General features: G+C 32.6%; 2 protein-coding genes across 10 annotated transcripts in view; one reads left to right on the top strand and one right to left on the bottom strand.

The window, feature by feature from the left end:
- LOC126891728 (uncharacterized) overlaps positions 1-17,840 on the bottom strand; it is an 827,477-nt gene that overhangs the window by 358,857 nt on the left and 450,780 nt on the right. The window lies entirely within an intron of this gene.
- The window catches only part of LOC126891732 (probable chitinase 10), a 114,987-nt gene that overhangs the window by 70,098 nt on the left and 27,049 nt on the right, over positions 1-17,840 (top strand). The window contains exon 9 of the mRNA XM_050661007.1: positions 8,986-9,262. Within this exon, the coding sequence (XP_050516964.1) occupies positions 8,986-9,262 (277 nt within the window). The remainder of the gene's footprint in view (positions 1-8,985; positions 9,263-17,840) is intronic.

Genomic DNA, 17,840 nt, shown 5'->3' on the forward strand with positions numbered 1-17,840 from the left:
TTCTTGTGCGGATCTCTAGATTAAGGTTACGGTTGCAAAGTAAGTTCTTCAATTTTATGAACGTGTTTCTTGCCATTTCTATTCTAGATCTGATTTCTTTTGTTTGATCTCCATCTTCGGCTAGCCACGTTCCTAAATATTTATATGTTGTTACTCTTTCGATCGTTGTATTATTGATGATCAGGTTATCTACATTTTGTGGTTTTTTTGAGAATATCATTGATTTCGTTTTCTTGAGATTAATTTGCAGTCCGTACCTTTCACATGCATTGTATACATGTTGTATTATGTACTGTAGATCTTCCATGTCACTTGCAAATATGACCGTATCGTCCGCATATCTAATATTATTAATGCTATTTCCGTTGACCAAAATACCTTCCACAATATCCAATAAAGCTTCTTGAAATATCACTTCACTGTAGACGTTGAATAAGAGTGGTGAAAGTATGCACCCTTGCGAACTCCTATAAGTATACTTACTTCCTCTGTCAGTTCTCCTTCGACTCTTAATCTTGCTTTCTGATTTTGTTACAGATTCGATATAATTTGTAGATCTCTACTATCTATGTTTTTGGTCATACGAATACTTAAAAGCTTTTCAAGTTGAACTCTGTCAACAGCTTTTTAAAATCTATGAAGCAAGCATATATGTCCTGATTCATATCCAGGCATCGTTGTGTCAGAACATTGACTCTGAATAATGCTTCTATAGTTTCTAGACCCTTTCTAAAACCCATCTGTGAATCACTTATTTCTTGTTCTAATTTCACGTGGATTCTGTTATATATGATTTTAAGGAAGGTTTTCAATGTGTGGCTCATTAATGCAATTGTCCGATAGTCATTGCAATCTTTAGCATTTGTGATTTTTGGAATCGTTACAAAAGTTGAGAGAAGTCATTCTTTTGGTATGTGTCCCGTCTTGTATATGGAGTTAAAAAGGTCTACCAAGATATCAATATTATCTTCATCAATTATCTTCAATAGTTTAATTGGTATTTCATCGGGTCCTGGAGCTTTTCTACCTTTTGTGTGTTTTATGGCATAGATAACTTCTTCTTTCATTATTTCTGGTCCCGTGGTTTCTCCGTCAACTTTTAATTGTTCTACTTTTTGGTCATAAAATAGGTGTTCAATGTATTCTTTCCATCTACGTAATTTGTCTTGAGTTTCAGTTATAGTGGTACCATCTGCATTTGTTAATATCCCGATTGGTTTGTTACGATTTACTGAAATCATTTCTTTAACCTTCTTATGGGTGTTGAAAATGTCATACCTTGCCTCACATTCCTCAATTTCTTGACATTTAATGGACATCCATGTTTCCTTAGCTTGTTTTATTTTCTCTTTTATTTGTTTATTAATTTCTTGATATTTAATTTTATCTTTGTTTTTATGTATTCTTCTTTCGTCCATCTTTTCGAGAATTTCTTGTGTCATCCATTCTTGTTTGGCAGCTTTTGTAAATGTTAATGTTTTCCGTCCCACAGTCTCTATTGTGTTCTTTATATTCTTCCATTTTGTTTCAATACCTGTAGTGTTCTTATTTTGTTGTTTTATTTCTTGGATACTCTGATTTATTTTATTTCGAGTTTCTTGGTATGTATTTGGTTCTCTTAGTTTATCAATGTATATTTGTGGTCTAGATCTTTTCATTAATGGACCTTGTTGTCACAAGTATACAAAATAGCGCAAAAGATGGAAAACATATTAAATTGTGAGATAAAAAGGAATAAAACTAGTAGATGTGTTAAAATTAACGATAGTAACATATATATTGACATTATTTTGATTGTTTCCCACCTTTAGACGTATCAGAGGAGTATGTCAACTAAAACTGTCACAGTGGCATTTCTCAAACTCTTCGATACGTCTAAAGGTGGGAAACAATCAATATAACGTAAATTTTTAAGTTATTATCGCTAAACTTAACACCTCTACTAGGTTCATCCCTTTTTATCTCACAACTTAATATGTTTCCATCTTTTGCGTTATTTTGCCGGTTATTAGTGTGCTCATCACTGTATAAGCTATTCACAAGAGTTATGACCAACAGGCTAGGAGGTAAGTTGAATTTTTATCAGACAAGAGAGCAAGCAGGTTTTAGAGCGGGACATGGCCCGAATGATCATATCATTTACAAGTGGTTAGGAACTTAATAGAAAAGAATGTTGAACACAACAAGCCATTAGTCTTGATATTTGTTGACTATGAAAAAACTTTCGACACAATATATCATCAACAAATGTTACAAACCTTAACAGAATGCCGTATAGATCTTCGCTAAATAGACATGATCAAATACATCTATCAAAATGCGACATCAAGTGTGAAACAGGCAGATAAAAAGACCAACGTATTTAAAATAAATCGGGAGTGCGACAGGGAGACACAATTTCGCCAAAATTGTTTACAACCTTATTAGAGCATATTATGTTTAAGAACGCAAATCATTTGAGGTTCCCTGACAATATTGTTCTTTTTGCTGACAGCATCGATGATGCAGTATCGCAACAGGAGAAACTATACTTAGCCTCCCTACAAGTTAGATTAAAAATCACCCGAAAAAACGCAAATCATGACAAATATTGTGTTAAGCGAAAAGATTTCAGTAAATGGCATGCATAGACGGACGTCCAAATGGTAATCTTTTTGACCCTCAAAGTAACTCCCAACTTTTTTCGGCTAATTTTGGTATTTAACAATCCTTCTTAGAAATCGTTTCAAACTTACACACAGTCATTGATGGCATTTGACAAAAAATTTAATCACTTAATTAGGGCCGGTTGTTCGAACGCTATTCAACAATGATCACTATCAAATATTTAATTACTGTCACAACTGTCAATGTCAACTTTGGTTGGGTTGCTGAAAACATAATTGATCATAATTATGAGATTAGTTAATCAATTAACATAACAATTATTAACATAATTGATTAACTAATTTCATAAATGTAATCAATAATTATGTTTTCAGCAACCTAATCAAAGTTGACATTGACAGTTGTGACAGTAATTAAATATTTGATAATGATCATTGTTTATTAGCGTTCGAACAACTGGCCCTTAATCATGTTTAATTTTTTTTCTACAATCACTTGATAAAGAAGACTTTTTCGCTTCACTTTACCGTCACTTTATCGCTCTAGCGCGTTAAAGTTTGAAAAACGCGTGTCGTCCATAGCAACCATACCACCATACGATACAAACAAATTTAACATTCATACTCAAACGCTCGTCATCCGTACAATACAAACAAATTGAATATTCAAACTCATAAAATTATTGACTTAAAAATAGTTTCATTTTATTAAGTGATTGTAGAAAAAATGTTGTATGTATTACAAGCAAAAAGTGACATTATTGCTTTCGAGTAATTACCGCGCTCCGCTACTCGTCGCGCGGTAACTATTGCTCTCTAGCAATAATGTATCACTTTTCGCTCTTAATACAATATAGTATATTATTCAACGAGCATATAGCCATTACATGCGAGTAGAATACTATATTTTTCTACGACCTTTTTTTATTTTAATTAGTAAAAATATAATTATCGACTACTCGAGTTTTAAATTGTAATAATTTACAAAAATACTTAAATGCTGTTTACCCCTAGTACGTGGCTGAATAATTGGTTGCCTACTATTACCAAATTATTATGTATTGTACAAATTCAACAAATAATAGTCAATCCAAGTTCTACTCGTTTCCGAAAAACTATAAGCATACATTTTTACCTACTGTCAGTGAATCTAATAAATAGGAAATGGCATTGGTATTTCGTAAAGTTATAATGTATATTTACATTTTAACTATATACAGGGTGTTTCATTAATAATTGTCCATATAGTAACTGGAGAAACCTTAGCACAAAATACGAAGATTTAACCTAAAACACTTAAATAAAATGTGGCCCCTTACTGAGTTACAGCGTGTTTTATCTAAAAATTTAAAAACTATTTTTGCTCAGCATTTTAAAACTATTCTACGTATCCTTTTCATACTTGGCACAAAATGCGACTACTATACACCCTACTAAATTATGATAAACAAACGTTTCTAGCTACTACCAGAGGCGTACGACAGGGGATAGTGAATGGTTGACCCTCCTCAAATTCTACGCCACTGGAGAAATTACTATTTTAGTGCCGTTTTTAGATTCTCCAATACTTTCTACGTAAATAATATACTCTTCATTGGTAACGATAAAGTCAGTAGTTTTCGAGATATTTGAAGTTAAATATTAAACGGCACAGTTATTTTGATTAATCTATGATAATTCATATGATTAAAATTTAAAAAGCAGCATACTCTGCTACGCAGACGACGCAATATTGATAGCCCAATATGAAGATAGTCTGCAAAGATTAGTCCACAGATTTAACATAAGAGCAAAAGAATTCAATATGACAATTTCATCTCAGAAAACCAAAACAATAGTAATCAGTAAAGAACCAATCGGATGCAAAATAGAAATTGATGGTATCAGTATTGAACAAGTAATGGAAGTAAAATACCTTGGAATTACATTGTCGAGTTACGGAGACCTAGACAAAGAAGTGAGAAATCAAGTACAGAAAGCAAATAGATTGGCAGGATGCCTTAATAACACTATATGACGAAACCGACATATTAACACTGAGATGAAGTCAAGAATTTATAAAGCCAGTGTAAGACCAATAATGACATATGCATCAGAAACAAGACCCGATACAGCCACAACACAAAGACTATTGGAAACGGCAGAGATGAGAGTACTGAGAAGAATTACAGGAAATACACTGAGAGATCGAAAGAGGAGTGAAGACATTAGAAGACAATGTAACCTAGAGTGTATAAACGAATGGACACTAAATAGAACAAAAGAATGGAATAACCACATAACCAAACCAGAATGGGGGAGACACGTGTGGTCAAAATAGCACGAGATAAATCACCAGTCGGCAGAAGAAGTATCGGCCGACCGCGCAAAAGATGGAGTGACAACCTTCCATAGAGGTATCAATCCGCCAATGAACAAGCAGAATTGCTTATAAAGAGGAAGAAGAAGAAGAAGAAAAAGAAAATTTAAAAATTATTTGTACCCAGTACTTTAAAACTATTTGGCGTATCCTTATCATACTTGGCAGAAAGCGTAGGTACTGTACACCCTACTAAATTAAGATAAATAAACGTTTCTAGCTACTACCAGAGGCGTACGACAGGGGATGGTAGCTGGTTGACCCTTCCCAAATTCTACGCCACTGACGAAATTGCTATTTTAGTGTAGTTTTTGATTTTCCAGTACTTTTTATGTAAATAATACTCTGTTCATTCGCAACGATAAAATGATTAGTTTTCGAGATATTTGAAATTAAAAATGAAGCGACACAATACATTAATCAAAATAAATCTGTCGTTTCATTTTTAACTTCAAAGATCTCGAAAACTAATGACTTTATCTTTACGAATGAACAGTATATTATTTTAATAGAAAGTATTGGAGAATCCAATAATTGAACTAAAATAGCAATTCCGCCAGTGGCGTAGAATTTGGAGAGGGTCAACCATTCACTTTCCCCCGTTGTACGTTTCTGGTAATAACCAGAAACATTGGTTTAACATAATTTAGTAGTTTGTACAGTACCTATACTTCCTGCCAAGTATGAAAAGCATACGTCGAATAGCTTTAAAATGCTGAGCAAAAATAATTTTTAAATTTTTAGATAAAACACCCTGTAACTCAGTAAGGAACCACATTTTATTTAAGAGTTTTAGGTTAAATCTTCGTATTTTGTGCTAAGGTTTCTCCAGCTACTATATAGACAATTATTAATGAAACACCCTGTATAATATAATAATATAACTATGTATATGTTATAACATATTAATTAACACAATATAACTTCAAAATAAACACAATATTATTAGTTAAATAAATTCCAATTAAAGGTGGAGTCCCATGTATCCGATTTCCGATATCCGACATACGAAAATCGTCTCTTTTCGTAGTAGCTAGTTTAGCAGCTATCACATGGTTGCGATTATCGGATACGAAAATCTGGATAAACTGTCAACTGTCCATGGTCCATAGTCAATTTTTTGTTTATTGTTTGACATTTGTTATTTGTTTGATTTGGTTTGGTTATTAATTGCAATATTGTTGTAAATTGTAATTGTTATCATGGATAACGTTGAAGAAACAATGGAGTAGATGCAAGAAACTATGGAAAAGTTGAAATACTTATCAACATCATTTAGCTTCATTTCCTGCAATAAATTATTAAAAGCACCTTGTGACTTTCTTTGCTTCAATATTTCACGGACCTTTCCTTGACTATTCCTTGACCATTTCTTGGTCGCATTGTACGTTTGGTTTGGTTTGGTTAATTTGGTTTTGGTTTGTTTTTGCAAATTAAAAGAAGCAGACATACTAACAGGGTTTTATTATTCAAATCTATGTATGTTTCAATAAATTGAATGCACAGAAATAAAATAAGGTTACGTTACAATTACAAAACGTGCGTTTTAGTTACAAAAACGTTACAATAATTTCATCTTTATCCGATGTCAGAAGCGTAGTTAAAAATTTCGGATGAAATTCGGCGCGAAAATATCCTAATTCGATTCTGACCAATAATAATACATTCGGATAAACGCATCGCCGGAAATAGGATACATGGGAATCCGCCCTAACACAAACAAAATACCCTAATTTCACTGTCACCAAATACTATGGACTGTCATATGGACCATCTAATGTATTTGCTGTCACTAAAATAAATGATAAACGTCAAAATTTTTAGTAAACAAGATCAAACAAGATATAAACATAAAAGTTATACTGATATTGTTACAGTTATAGACCAGGGTACATCTGTAAAAATATTAGTACATTTGGACGTTAAGAGGTGACTCAAATTTTTTTGCAGAAATTACTTGAAAATAACTCAAATAATAATATTTGAGTTATCCTCCCTCTCAAAAAGGTCCGGAACATTGTTTAAATAATCAAAATGTCAAAAAATGAAGGAAAATTCGATTTTTTTCTTCGTTTTTTGATTATAACTTTAAAAGTATTCATTTCCGAGAAAAGTTGTACTGACATAAAAGTTGCATAATTAAATTTCCTACAATATAGAATTGGATAAAACTTTAAAAAATAGTCACCCTTGTTGCAAAATAGTAATGATTGCGAAAAAACCATACAAAAACAAGTATTCGAATTTTACCTTTTTCAACCATTTATGCTACACTTAGGACCTTTCATATTTCACAAATAAAAACTTTATGATACAGTTAAATAGTACTGTAAATTTTATTAATATCGGTTCAATAGATTTTGCAAAATAAATGTTGCAATCCAGCTTTCGCAAAAAAAATTCATTTTTTCAAAATGTTACAGGACTGAAAATAAAGCAGATAACAAATTGAAATTTTTTTGCGTATAGAAGTGTACTGTACCTTTCATTTGCAATTTGCAAAATTAAAATCGATTAACTACGACGGTGTCAGGATATTTTTAAATAAACATTAATTATTGGTGCTACGCGCAGGACAGCGGATAATTTGCTCTGATTGGGCATTCCATTGACCTTTGATATTAATTTATACATTTTAATTTTTACATTTCGATGTAAATAAATAAATTTGTTTATTGCAAAATAAAAACACATACTCTATCTTTTGAAATAACACGTTTTTATCAAAAACTTTCTTTGTTCATATATTTTAACTAAGAGAATAAAAGCTTATTATTTTTAAACATATCCAATTGTTTAAACAATATTTCACAAACAATAATAAAATTAGTTTGATTTTTGTGGAATTAAAATATTAAAATACAACAAAATATAGAGTACGAAAATAATATATTAGATAAAGATTGGAAGAAATTTTGGTGGATATCAACTTGTGTGAATCGAACACCGCTGTCCTGCGCGTAGCACCAAAGATTAATGTTTATTTAAAAAATTTCCTGACGCCGTGGTAATTAATCGATTTTAATTTTGCAAATTTCAAATGAAAGGTACAGTACACTTCTATAAGCAAAAAAAAATTAAACTTGCTATCTGCTTTATTTTCAGTCCTGCAACATTTAAAAAAAATTAATTTTTTTTTGCGAAACCTGGATTGCAAAGTTTATTTTGCAAAAGCTATTAACCCGATCTTAATGAAATTTATAGTGTTGTTTTACTATATCATAAAGTTTTTCTGGGTAAAATATGAAGGTCCTAAGTGAAGTGTAAATGTTTGAAAATATGTACGAATATTTGTTTTTAATAATTTTTTTCGCAATTATTGCCATTTTGCAACAAGGGTGACTATTTTTTAAATTTTTAACCAATTCTGTATTGTAGGAAATTTAATTACGCAACTTTTACGTTAGTACAAATTTTCTCAGAAATGAAGAGTTTTAAAGTTATAATCAAAAAACCAATCAATATTTTGGTTATTTAAACAATGTTCCGGACCATTTTGAGTGGGAGGATAACTTAAATATTATTATTTGAGTTATTTTCAAGCAATTTCTGCAAAAAAATTTGAGTGACCTCTCAACGTCCATCTCAAAACAGATGCGCCCTGGACTATTAAAATTCTTTTAAAAATTTTAGGAAATTATTTATTGATATAAATTACAATAATTATTATTGTACTAAATAAACAAGTTTAAGTAATTTTATTTGCAGTTTATATACGATTAATATTAAAAGTGGCATGCGTCACTTGAATATAACTTCAGCCCGTGAATAATAACCCGTGAGTAACTTCAGCCCGTGAGTAATGAACTTTTACTCACGGGTAAAGTAATGGGTGCTATTATTTATTAAAAAATAGCGAATAATGAGCTTGTTATTAAACGGTCGTAGAAAAATAACTATTACAAAACGGTAAAATTTTCCGACTTTTACCAGAATTTTTTTTAACAACCCTACTGTTTGATCAGCAATATAATATAGGTATAGTTTTTTGGAATAAATGCATTTAGATTTTAATTTCAGCATCGTAGACTGGGTAACTATTAAGACCTTTGATGTATATAATATTTTGCTTTCTGAAGTCGAAAACACAACTGTATACACTTTTCCCAAGGACTACGACTGGAAGAAAGAAGATTTAAATAGAGAAACAATTATAAGAAGCTGGCTTGGTGCAGGTCTATCTAAAAATAAGTTAATTATGGGATTTGATTTGTACGGGATCAAATTTACATTTCAAGACGGTACACAATCTAACAGAAAAGATCAACTCAGAATAGACAGGGTTAGATACGATGAGGTCAGTATAAATAATAATTGGTTTAAAAATGTATAAATATTTTCAATTTCGCAACCCGTAAACGCTGCAGCATTATATTCTAAGCAGTGGCGTAACAAACACCGTCGCCCCCCCCTCCTCCGCAGATTTAGAAATGGGGACCCCTTTAAAAAACTAAAATAACTAAACGCGACTTTTTTTTCTCTGATTTTGGCCTTGGTTTAGAACTAGAACTTTAGCCACGTAATTCTATAACTTATCACTAACTCAGGTGTAATATGTAGTGTGTGTGTTGAGTAAGCGTGTTGTTACTTTGCAAAGTCGACGTCATTGTCTTTGCAAAGAGACGCTAATTGTATCCGAACAACTAAATGCGACTTGTGTAATAAAAACTTATGGGATATAGCCCAGTAAAGAAACGTGAAATACGGTGATTCCGTGTAATTTTCAGTGTCAGCGCTGAAGTGGCCCTGTCAATATTTTTGAGTTATTTGCGAGTGAAAATGTTCATTTTCAACAAAAAAAAATTTCATAAATACAAAAAGTAATTATTTGATCGAAAAGATAGTCTTACCAAAAACGCAGCTTATAAAAAAATGAAGTCTATCGACCCAGTAAAAGCAAAGTTGTAGCTCATGAAACATTGTTCTTATTCATCAAATTGCAAATCGAATATTTCAACGTTAAATAAGAAAAAAATGAAAAACTTTTCGTGGAGAACTCATTACAACTTTTTTTAAAGTGTTTTAAAAGGCTCTATTTTTATTTCTATATGGCCAGTAATTTTCACCGGTTTAAAGTTTTTATTTTTGAAAGGGCTTGTTGAACGAGTCATAAATCACGAGTGTACCTGTGCAAATTTTGAACAGCCACATTTTAACCAATTTTTGTCTTACAGAAAACAAAAATAAAACCAAAATATTTATAAAAGCAAAACCTACATCTCTTTACTCTTTGAGATTATCTATCCTATCGTATCACTAATACTTTTTAAGTTATTTTGAAAAAAGGGCATTTTTCCAAAATGAAAAAACAGTTTTACTGCAAAACCAAATTTTTTCAAAAATAACTTTAAACCGGTCAAACTTACAGATCATGTAAATACTACATACAGTCGGAAAAATGAAAGAATACCCATGAACGAACATATAAAAACACTCTGTATTTTCCTGTCATCGTGTCACAAAGAAAATTGCCCAGCGCAAGTATATGTAATAATAATTATTACATGTACTTGCGCTGGCCAATTTTTTGTGTGACACGGTGACAGGAAAATACAGCGTGTTTTATATGTTCGTTCATGGGTATTCTTTAATTTTTCCTACTGTATATAAAGTAAATGGTAAAGGGCTAACGATTAATTTTATTTTTGGTGCTAAATAGTGAGATTTTCACAATTTTTTTTACCAAAAAAAAGGGGGTCAACTTTATTTTGAAAGTAACTCTCTTAGTTATAGTATGATGATAAAAACTTTTATGTATAAAAAATAAAAATAAAGCTTTTTTTTAACATTATAAAAAGTTTTAATGAGTTTTCCCCAAAAAGTGCTTTATTTTTTGGTTATTTCAAGTTGAAATATTCCATTGGAATTGGACGAATTAGATTTTTTTCATGAGCTACAACTTTGCTTTTACTGTGTCGATGGACTTTATGAATACCTACAATATGTTTTAGTTTTTTTATAAGCTACATTTTTGCTAAAAATAATTTTTCGATAATATTTAATTCGATAAAATACTATTTATTGAGTTATTTGCAAAAACCGCATAAAAACGTGTTTTTTTTTTGTTAAAAATAAAACAATTTCACTCGCAAATAACTCGAATAGTATTGACTAAGATGAAGAAACCTTATAGACAAAAGTTGCTTAAAATTATTAGTCAATTTATCAATTTCCGGACTTATTTTAAACGTATGATATTCACCCCCTAAAAGGGGTGACTTTCACCCCCCAAGTAAAAGCAACCAACGGCATAAGCCCAACTATGAAGTGGAGGGTAAGTAGAACCTAAATCCAAATTGTTAAGCAAATCCGTCGTGACGTTGATAATTACACTCCAAAACGGTCATTTACTGGGTTATAAGTGTATTCATGCACTATCTATGACAACTTACATTTTTTATCTTTATTGGTATAGAATAAAATAAAACAAAAATTAATAAATTATTACATTATTACATAGTATTATTCTATGAGATGAACAACTTACTTCGAGCACTACTATCAGCTAATATACATATTATGTAAAATTGTATTAATACATATCTATCTGACGGGCAGCTTCATTTTCAATACTACACTGCTTAAAAAACGTTGAATATGTATGCGTAAAATAATATACCAATAACACATTTTATATATACCTATTAGACGACAAGATGGGGCCTCTGTTACGCCTCTTGATTCTAAGCTAGGTCTTTAAACCAAGAGGAGTAAACTAAAAAGGCAGATTCATACCCAAGAAAGTCACTAGAAAGATTCGAAACTGGTTTCTTAACTAGTAAACAGTGTTTCCGATTAGCTCTTAGTTTTTATCAAAATTAAGGTGGTTTTACTTGTTAGAAAATTATCAAAGTTGGTATAATAGTGTATTATATAGTGCTTAATCCGATTTTGGGATCAAACTGTAAGTTAGATCATCTTTATTACTATTTTTTAATCAACAAACAGTAAACAACGGTTATAAATACCAGTAACGAGGTAATTAAGTAGCTTAATTACTAATGAACCTGTCCAAGCACAAGGGCCGTAATCAGGCAACATAGGCCCAATATGCAGGAAATTTCAGAGGAGAGATCTTCTGAACTTTAAAATTCTCAAGATGTCATTAATCCATCCAATCAATCAAAATTATATTCAACCGCTCTGACTCAACCTAACAAAAAATTCGCAAGCAAAAACCAAGCCATTTTATTCAATTCACTTCCAAATACAAAAATTGAAGATTATTTAAATGCCATAGCAACTAAAGTCGATCCCAATAAAATTCTCGCCATTTCCAGGATTGTAAATGATCGTATTTGCGTATATTTTACTACTGAAGAAACAGTCACCGAATTTTTAAGAACAGATAATGGAACAATAGTAACCAATCAGGAACGTATCCAAGCCAGGAAGTTAGTCACACCAAGCGAAAAACTGATAATTTCTAATGTCCCCCCATCAATACCTCACAGTATTATAGAGACTCAACTACAAAATTTTGCAATTCATCAAATAACTCCATTGGATTTTCTAAGAATAGGTACAACTAACTCTTTATTTAAGCATATCTTGAGTTTCCGACGCTATACTTACATTTCTCCTAAAAATCTGGAAAATATTCCTGAGTCTATATTAATTAACTATGAACAAATCAATTATCGAATTTATTTTTCACTTGAAAAACAGTCTTGTTACATTTGTAAAGAACAAGGTCATCTAGCCTCTCAGTGCAAAAAAAATACAAACACTCAAACATCTATCGAAAATTCATCACCTACTAGTCAACCAAATTATATCCAAAATTGCCACCCTATCATAACAGATGCTCAGCCAACTATCCATCCTTCACAATCTTCGCAACAATCCACCAGTCCACAATCAAAAGAAACAACCAATACTTCTCTATTTGATTCAAATCCCATTCAAACACCTATCCAGCCAGATAATGTTGAAATGAATAATCACAGCCAAAATCAACCTCCTACACCCTCTGACACTCAATCGTCTAAACGAGCGGTGTCAGAAATAACGTCTCCTTCAACATCAGTAGACCAGAACCCATTTAAAGAACCTCTGCGTAAATCTAAGAAAGCAAAAACTATTCCTGAAGATAATAAGACTTTAGCAGAAGATCTTATTAAATGCACTAGTTCTTTTTTCCAAGATAATTCTGACAACGGATATTTAACCCAGGAAGAACTAATTGATTTCTTTGAAAATGCATACGGCTCTGCAGATCCTCTCAGCATTGCAAAAACGTATACAGAAGATATCGAAGGACTACTCAATTTTTTAACTAAAATCCATCCAGCATTAACTCCCAAGTATCTGAAAAGTCGCTGTACAAGATTAAAAACTAAGATTAATAAACAGCTATTATTATCCGCTTTCTCTACTGATCACAGTGAATACAGCAGCGACGCCTCTGCTGAAATTTAATACAACATTCAACTGTATACTGCAATGGAACCTAAATGGGTATTACACCCATTTAGAAGAACTTAAATTAATTATAGCTAAGTTTAAACCATCTGTAATATGCCTACAAGAAACCCACTTCAAAGAAGATAACTGTCATAATTTAAGAAACTATACTCCGTACTATAAGAACAGAATAACTGCTAGCCATGCTAGTGGGGGAGTAGTAATATATGTCCATAACTCATTTAATACCGAAGTAATACGTTTAAGAACTGAGTTGGAGGCAACAGCAGTATCTATAAAAGGCCCCCACAAAGTCAATATATGTAATATTTATTTTCCTCCGAACTTAGACCCGTCCATAAAAGAAATAACTGAACTCTTCAATCAAATTCCAGAACCGCGTATTATATTAGGCGATTTTAATGCCCACAATATACTTTGGGGAGGTAAAAAAACAGATTCCTTGGGACGTAAAATCGAACAAATTGTTACAGATTCTAATATGAATATCCTTAACGATGGAAGAATCACAAGGTTCAATATTTCCACCGGCAATGGATCCCCAATAGATTTATCCCTCTGTGACCCTGTCTTACAACCAACTCTGTCGTGGGATGTGACATCCCATTTGCATGGAAGCGATCATTTTCCTATCCTAATTACGAACAATAACCATATCTCCTCATCAATTCCATCCAATAAATGGTGTCTGAAAAATGCAGATTGGTCTCTATATTCCTCTTTAATTTCACAAAAAATTTCTCAGTTGGTTCAGCCCTTTGATACAGACATTGATATTAACTCCAAAGTACTCCATCTCGTACAGTTTTTAACGTCAATAGCTCACGAGTCCATAGGTTATTCAAAATTTCCAAAAAAACGTGCTCCAGTCCCGTGGTGGAATTCCCACTGCGAAGCAGCAATTAAAGAGTCAAAAAAGGCGTTTTATAAATTAAGAAGGCACCCAACTTTAAACAACCAGCTAGAATTCAAAAGATTAAGGGCGTATTGTAGATACACCTTAAAGAAGAGTAAGAGAGAAGCCTGGAAAAATTATGTATCATCTTTAAATTCATCTACCCCGACTTCTGAGGTTTGGCAAATGATAAGCAGAATGTACGGGAAAAAATCATTTAACACCATTCATTACCTAGAACATCATAACCATATTTATTCAACTAAGCAAGAAATAGCCTCCGTACTAGCAAACGTATACCAACAACATAGCAGTGACGAAAATCTATCTACAAGTTTCCTAGCCCATAAAAATAAATTTAATAATGCATGTATAAATCTTGATGACCACAATAATTTACCTCTAAATGCCATATTTACGATGGATGAACTGTTAGAAACTTTAAACAAAGTTAAAGACACTAGCCCAGGGCCTGACAACATCCCTACGACATTTTTAAAAGCTATGCCAACGGAAGGAAAACAATATCTTTTGGATCTTTATAATTTCATTTGGACAAATAATGTTTTCCCCATTGATTGGTACGATTCCATTATTGTACCAGTTCTTAAACAGGGCAAGAATAAATCGGACCCAGAGTCTTACCGACCAATCTCCCTAACATCTAATATGTGCAAAGTACTTGAAAAAATGGCAAGCAACCGACTAATGTGGTACCTAGAAGATCGACAGCTACTTAGCCCTATACAAAGTGGATTTAGAAAGTCCAGATCTACATTAGACAACTAATTCATGAGTCATTTGGATGTGGTCAAGAATGTCTGGCTGTATTTTTTGATATAACGCGTGCATATGATACAATCTGGAGATCAGATATCATAAGAATCCTGTCAAGTTGGTCGATTAAAGGAAATATTATCAAGTTTATTAATAATTTTTTATATAGGCGAAACTTCAAAGTTCGAATAGACAACTTTCTTTCAGACTCTAAAATCCAATTAAACGGTATTCCTCAAGGGTCTACTCTTAGTGTTGCACTTTTCCTTATTGCCATCAATGACATCGCTAAGTCACTTAGCCCATTAGTCAAAGCCCGTCTATTTGCTGATGATCTTGTTATATTCTGTCGTGGTAAAAATATATCAACAATGACGACCCATATACAGCAAGCCATTTACAAACTAGAGAATTGGTCGAATACTACTGGCCTAGAATTTTCACCCACTAAAACGAAAGCAATGATCTTCAGTAAAACTCCAAAGAAACAAGTAAATCCACCGAAACTCTTCCTAAAAAATTTACCAATAAAGTATTCAGAATCGATCAACTTCTTGGGAGTAAAACTGGATAGCCGACTATCTTGGCAAGACCACATCCACTCTCTCCGTCTGTCAGTTCAAAACGGCCTTAACTTAATGAAAAGTATCTCTCATAAACAATGGGGTGCCGATTTCCAAACTCTTATGACTGTATACAAAACCCTAATTCGTTCAAAACTAGATTATGCTGCTGTTGCCTACAACTCAGCCAAAGGTTCACTATTGAAAGTGCTAGACACAGTTCATAATTCAGCAATTAGAATTGCACTGGGAGCACACTACACAAGCTCAGTTGAGTGTATGTATGTTGAATCAGGCGAACCATCCCTTCAACTCAGGAGAGAATACCTTAGCCTCATGTATGCCTTAAGAGTATCAACTAACCCACATGTACCTGTTTATAAAAACACATTTACAGATAGATTTCCATCGACATTTAATTGTGGGAAAAGATTGGATCCTCCGTTTTATCATCGAGTGAGAGCAACGTTACAGAGCTTAGACACAATAATTCCACACACTTACAATACTTTTAAAGTCAGCCAACACATATTACCATGGACAATTGCTCTCCCTGCTTGTAATACAAACCTATCTGCATTCAAGAAAGGTGACACACCAGCAAAAATCTTCAATCAGAGATTATTAGAGATATTAAATGGTTTTAATGATCACATCCATATTTATACCGATGCATCCAGATCTGCAAATGGAGTAGGAGCGGCTTTCACAACAGATAACTATAACAGTTCCTACCAGCTCCCTCCCCAAACCTCCATATTCTCAGCTGAACTCTTTGCTATCCTCCAGTCATTAAAGTTTGTTAACACACATGACATCAAATTCTCAATAATCATTAGCGATTCCCTAAGTGCATTAACGGCCTTGAGGCGGGTATACCCCAAACATCCTATCCTCCTCTTAATTAAGGCGGAACTCTTGATATGCCAACAAAATCAAAGATTAGTTCAGTTCCTCTGGGTACCATCACATTGCGAGATAAGTGGAAATGATAAAGCTGACACATTAGCAAAAAAATGCGAGTGAGAATCCCTTAACAGACATCATAACTACTTGCGTTCATACTGATCTAAAGCAATATTTTAAAAACAAGATCATGACAAAATGGCAAACAAATTGGAACGAATCAAACTCTACATTAAGAACAATCAAACAAAGTATATCACCGTCGAAACATCCTACAAAGAGAAGAGACCAAGTGCTCATGTCCAGATTGCGACTTGGTCATACGAAGATCACCCACGACTTTTTATTAAAGAAGGAAGCCCCTCCGATGTGTTATGTGTGTGATAGTGAACTAACAGTGCAACATATAATAATAGACTGTCCCCTCTACGTTATAGAACGGCAACATCAACAGTTACCAACTACAATTAAAGATTGTTTAAGTGAAAGTAATTCATGTAAGACTCTTAATTTTTTACGTACTATAGGACTCATTAACCAAATTTAATATACCTAAATTTTGTAATTTGATGTAAATACAGTTCATTGCTAATAACCCTTGTGGTTGAAGCAAATTGTAAATAAAAAAAAAAAAAAGTCACTAGAAAAATCATCAAATACATCTTCTTTTTTGGTTGATCATATGGGCTTTTTACGGTAATCCATAAATATTATATTATACTAATACGTCGCTAAAGAGTTCTTAAACAACTGTTTTTTTTTAATAAAAGCAGATTGAAAATCTAAAAATTAAAGAAATAACACAGAAAATACAAAAAATTTCTTATATATCTTAATTAATCTATGAAATGCCAATAGTGTCAAAATTTTATAAATGTCATTAGTGTCAAAATTTGATAATAGTGGAGTAAACTTGCCTGAGGTTGGACCAATTACAAACAAGCTCTACGGCGCGGGAAATTTGAATTACTCCTCTTGGTTTAAAAACAAACTATATATAGTTCAATCAGAGAGTGCATCAAGCATCTATACCCGTTTCGGGACGGTTTTACCCCTCGTCAATAGACACATATGATTCTCTCTCTGATTGAACCAAAATACTCCGATGCGTGCAGTCTCTGATTTCAACGAACGAAATGGCTGGGATGCCGTAGCGACATCTGTTAAGAAACAGACTACAGGTCGATTCTCACTATACCTCCCGTTTACTTTCCATACCCATTCCATACACCTCCCATTAAAATTCGATTCTCACTATACGTTCCGTTTACTGCCCATACCCGTTCCATACACCTCCCATTATTTTA

This window comes from Diabrotica virgifera, chromosome 9 (genome assembly GCF_917563875.1).
Source record: "Diabrotica virgifera virgifera chromosome 9, PGI_DIABVI_V3a".
Lineage (NCBI taxonomy): Eukaryota > Metazoa > Arthropoda > Insecta > Coleoptera > Chrysomelidae > Diabrotica > Diabrotica virgifera.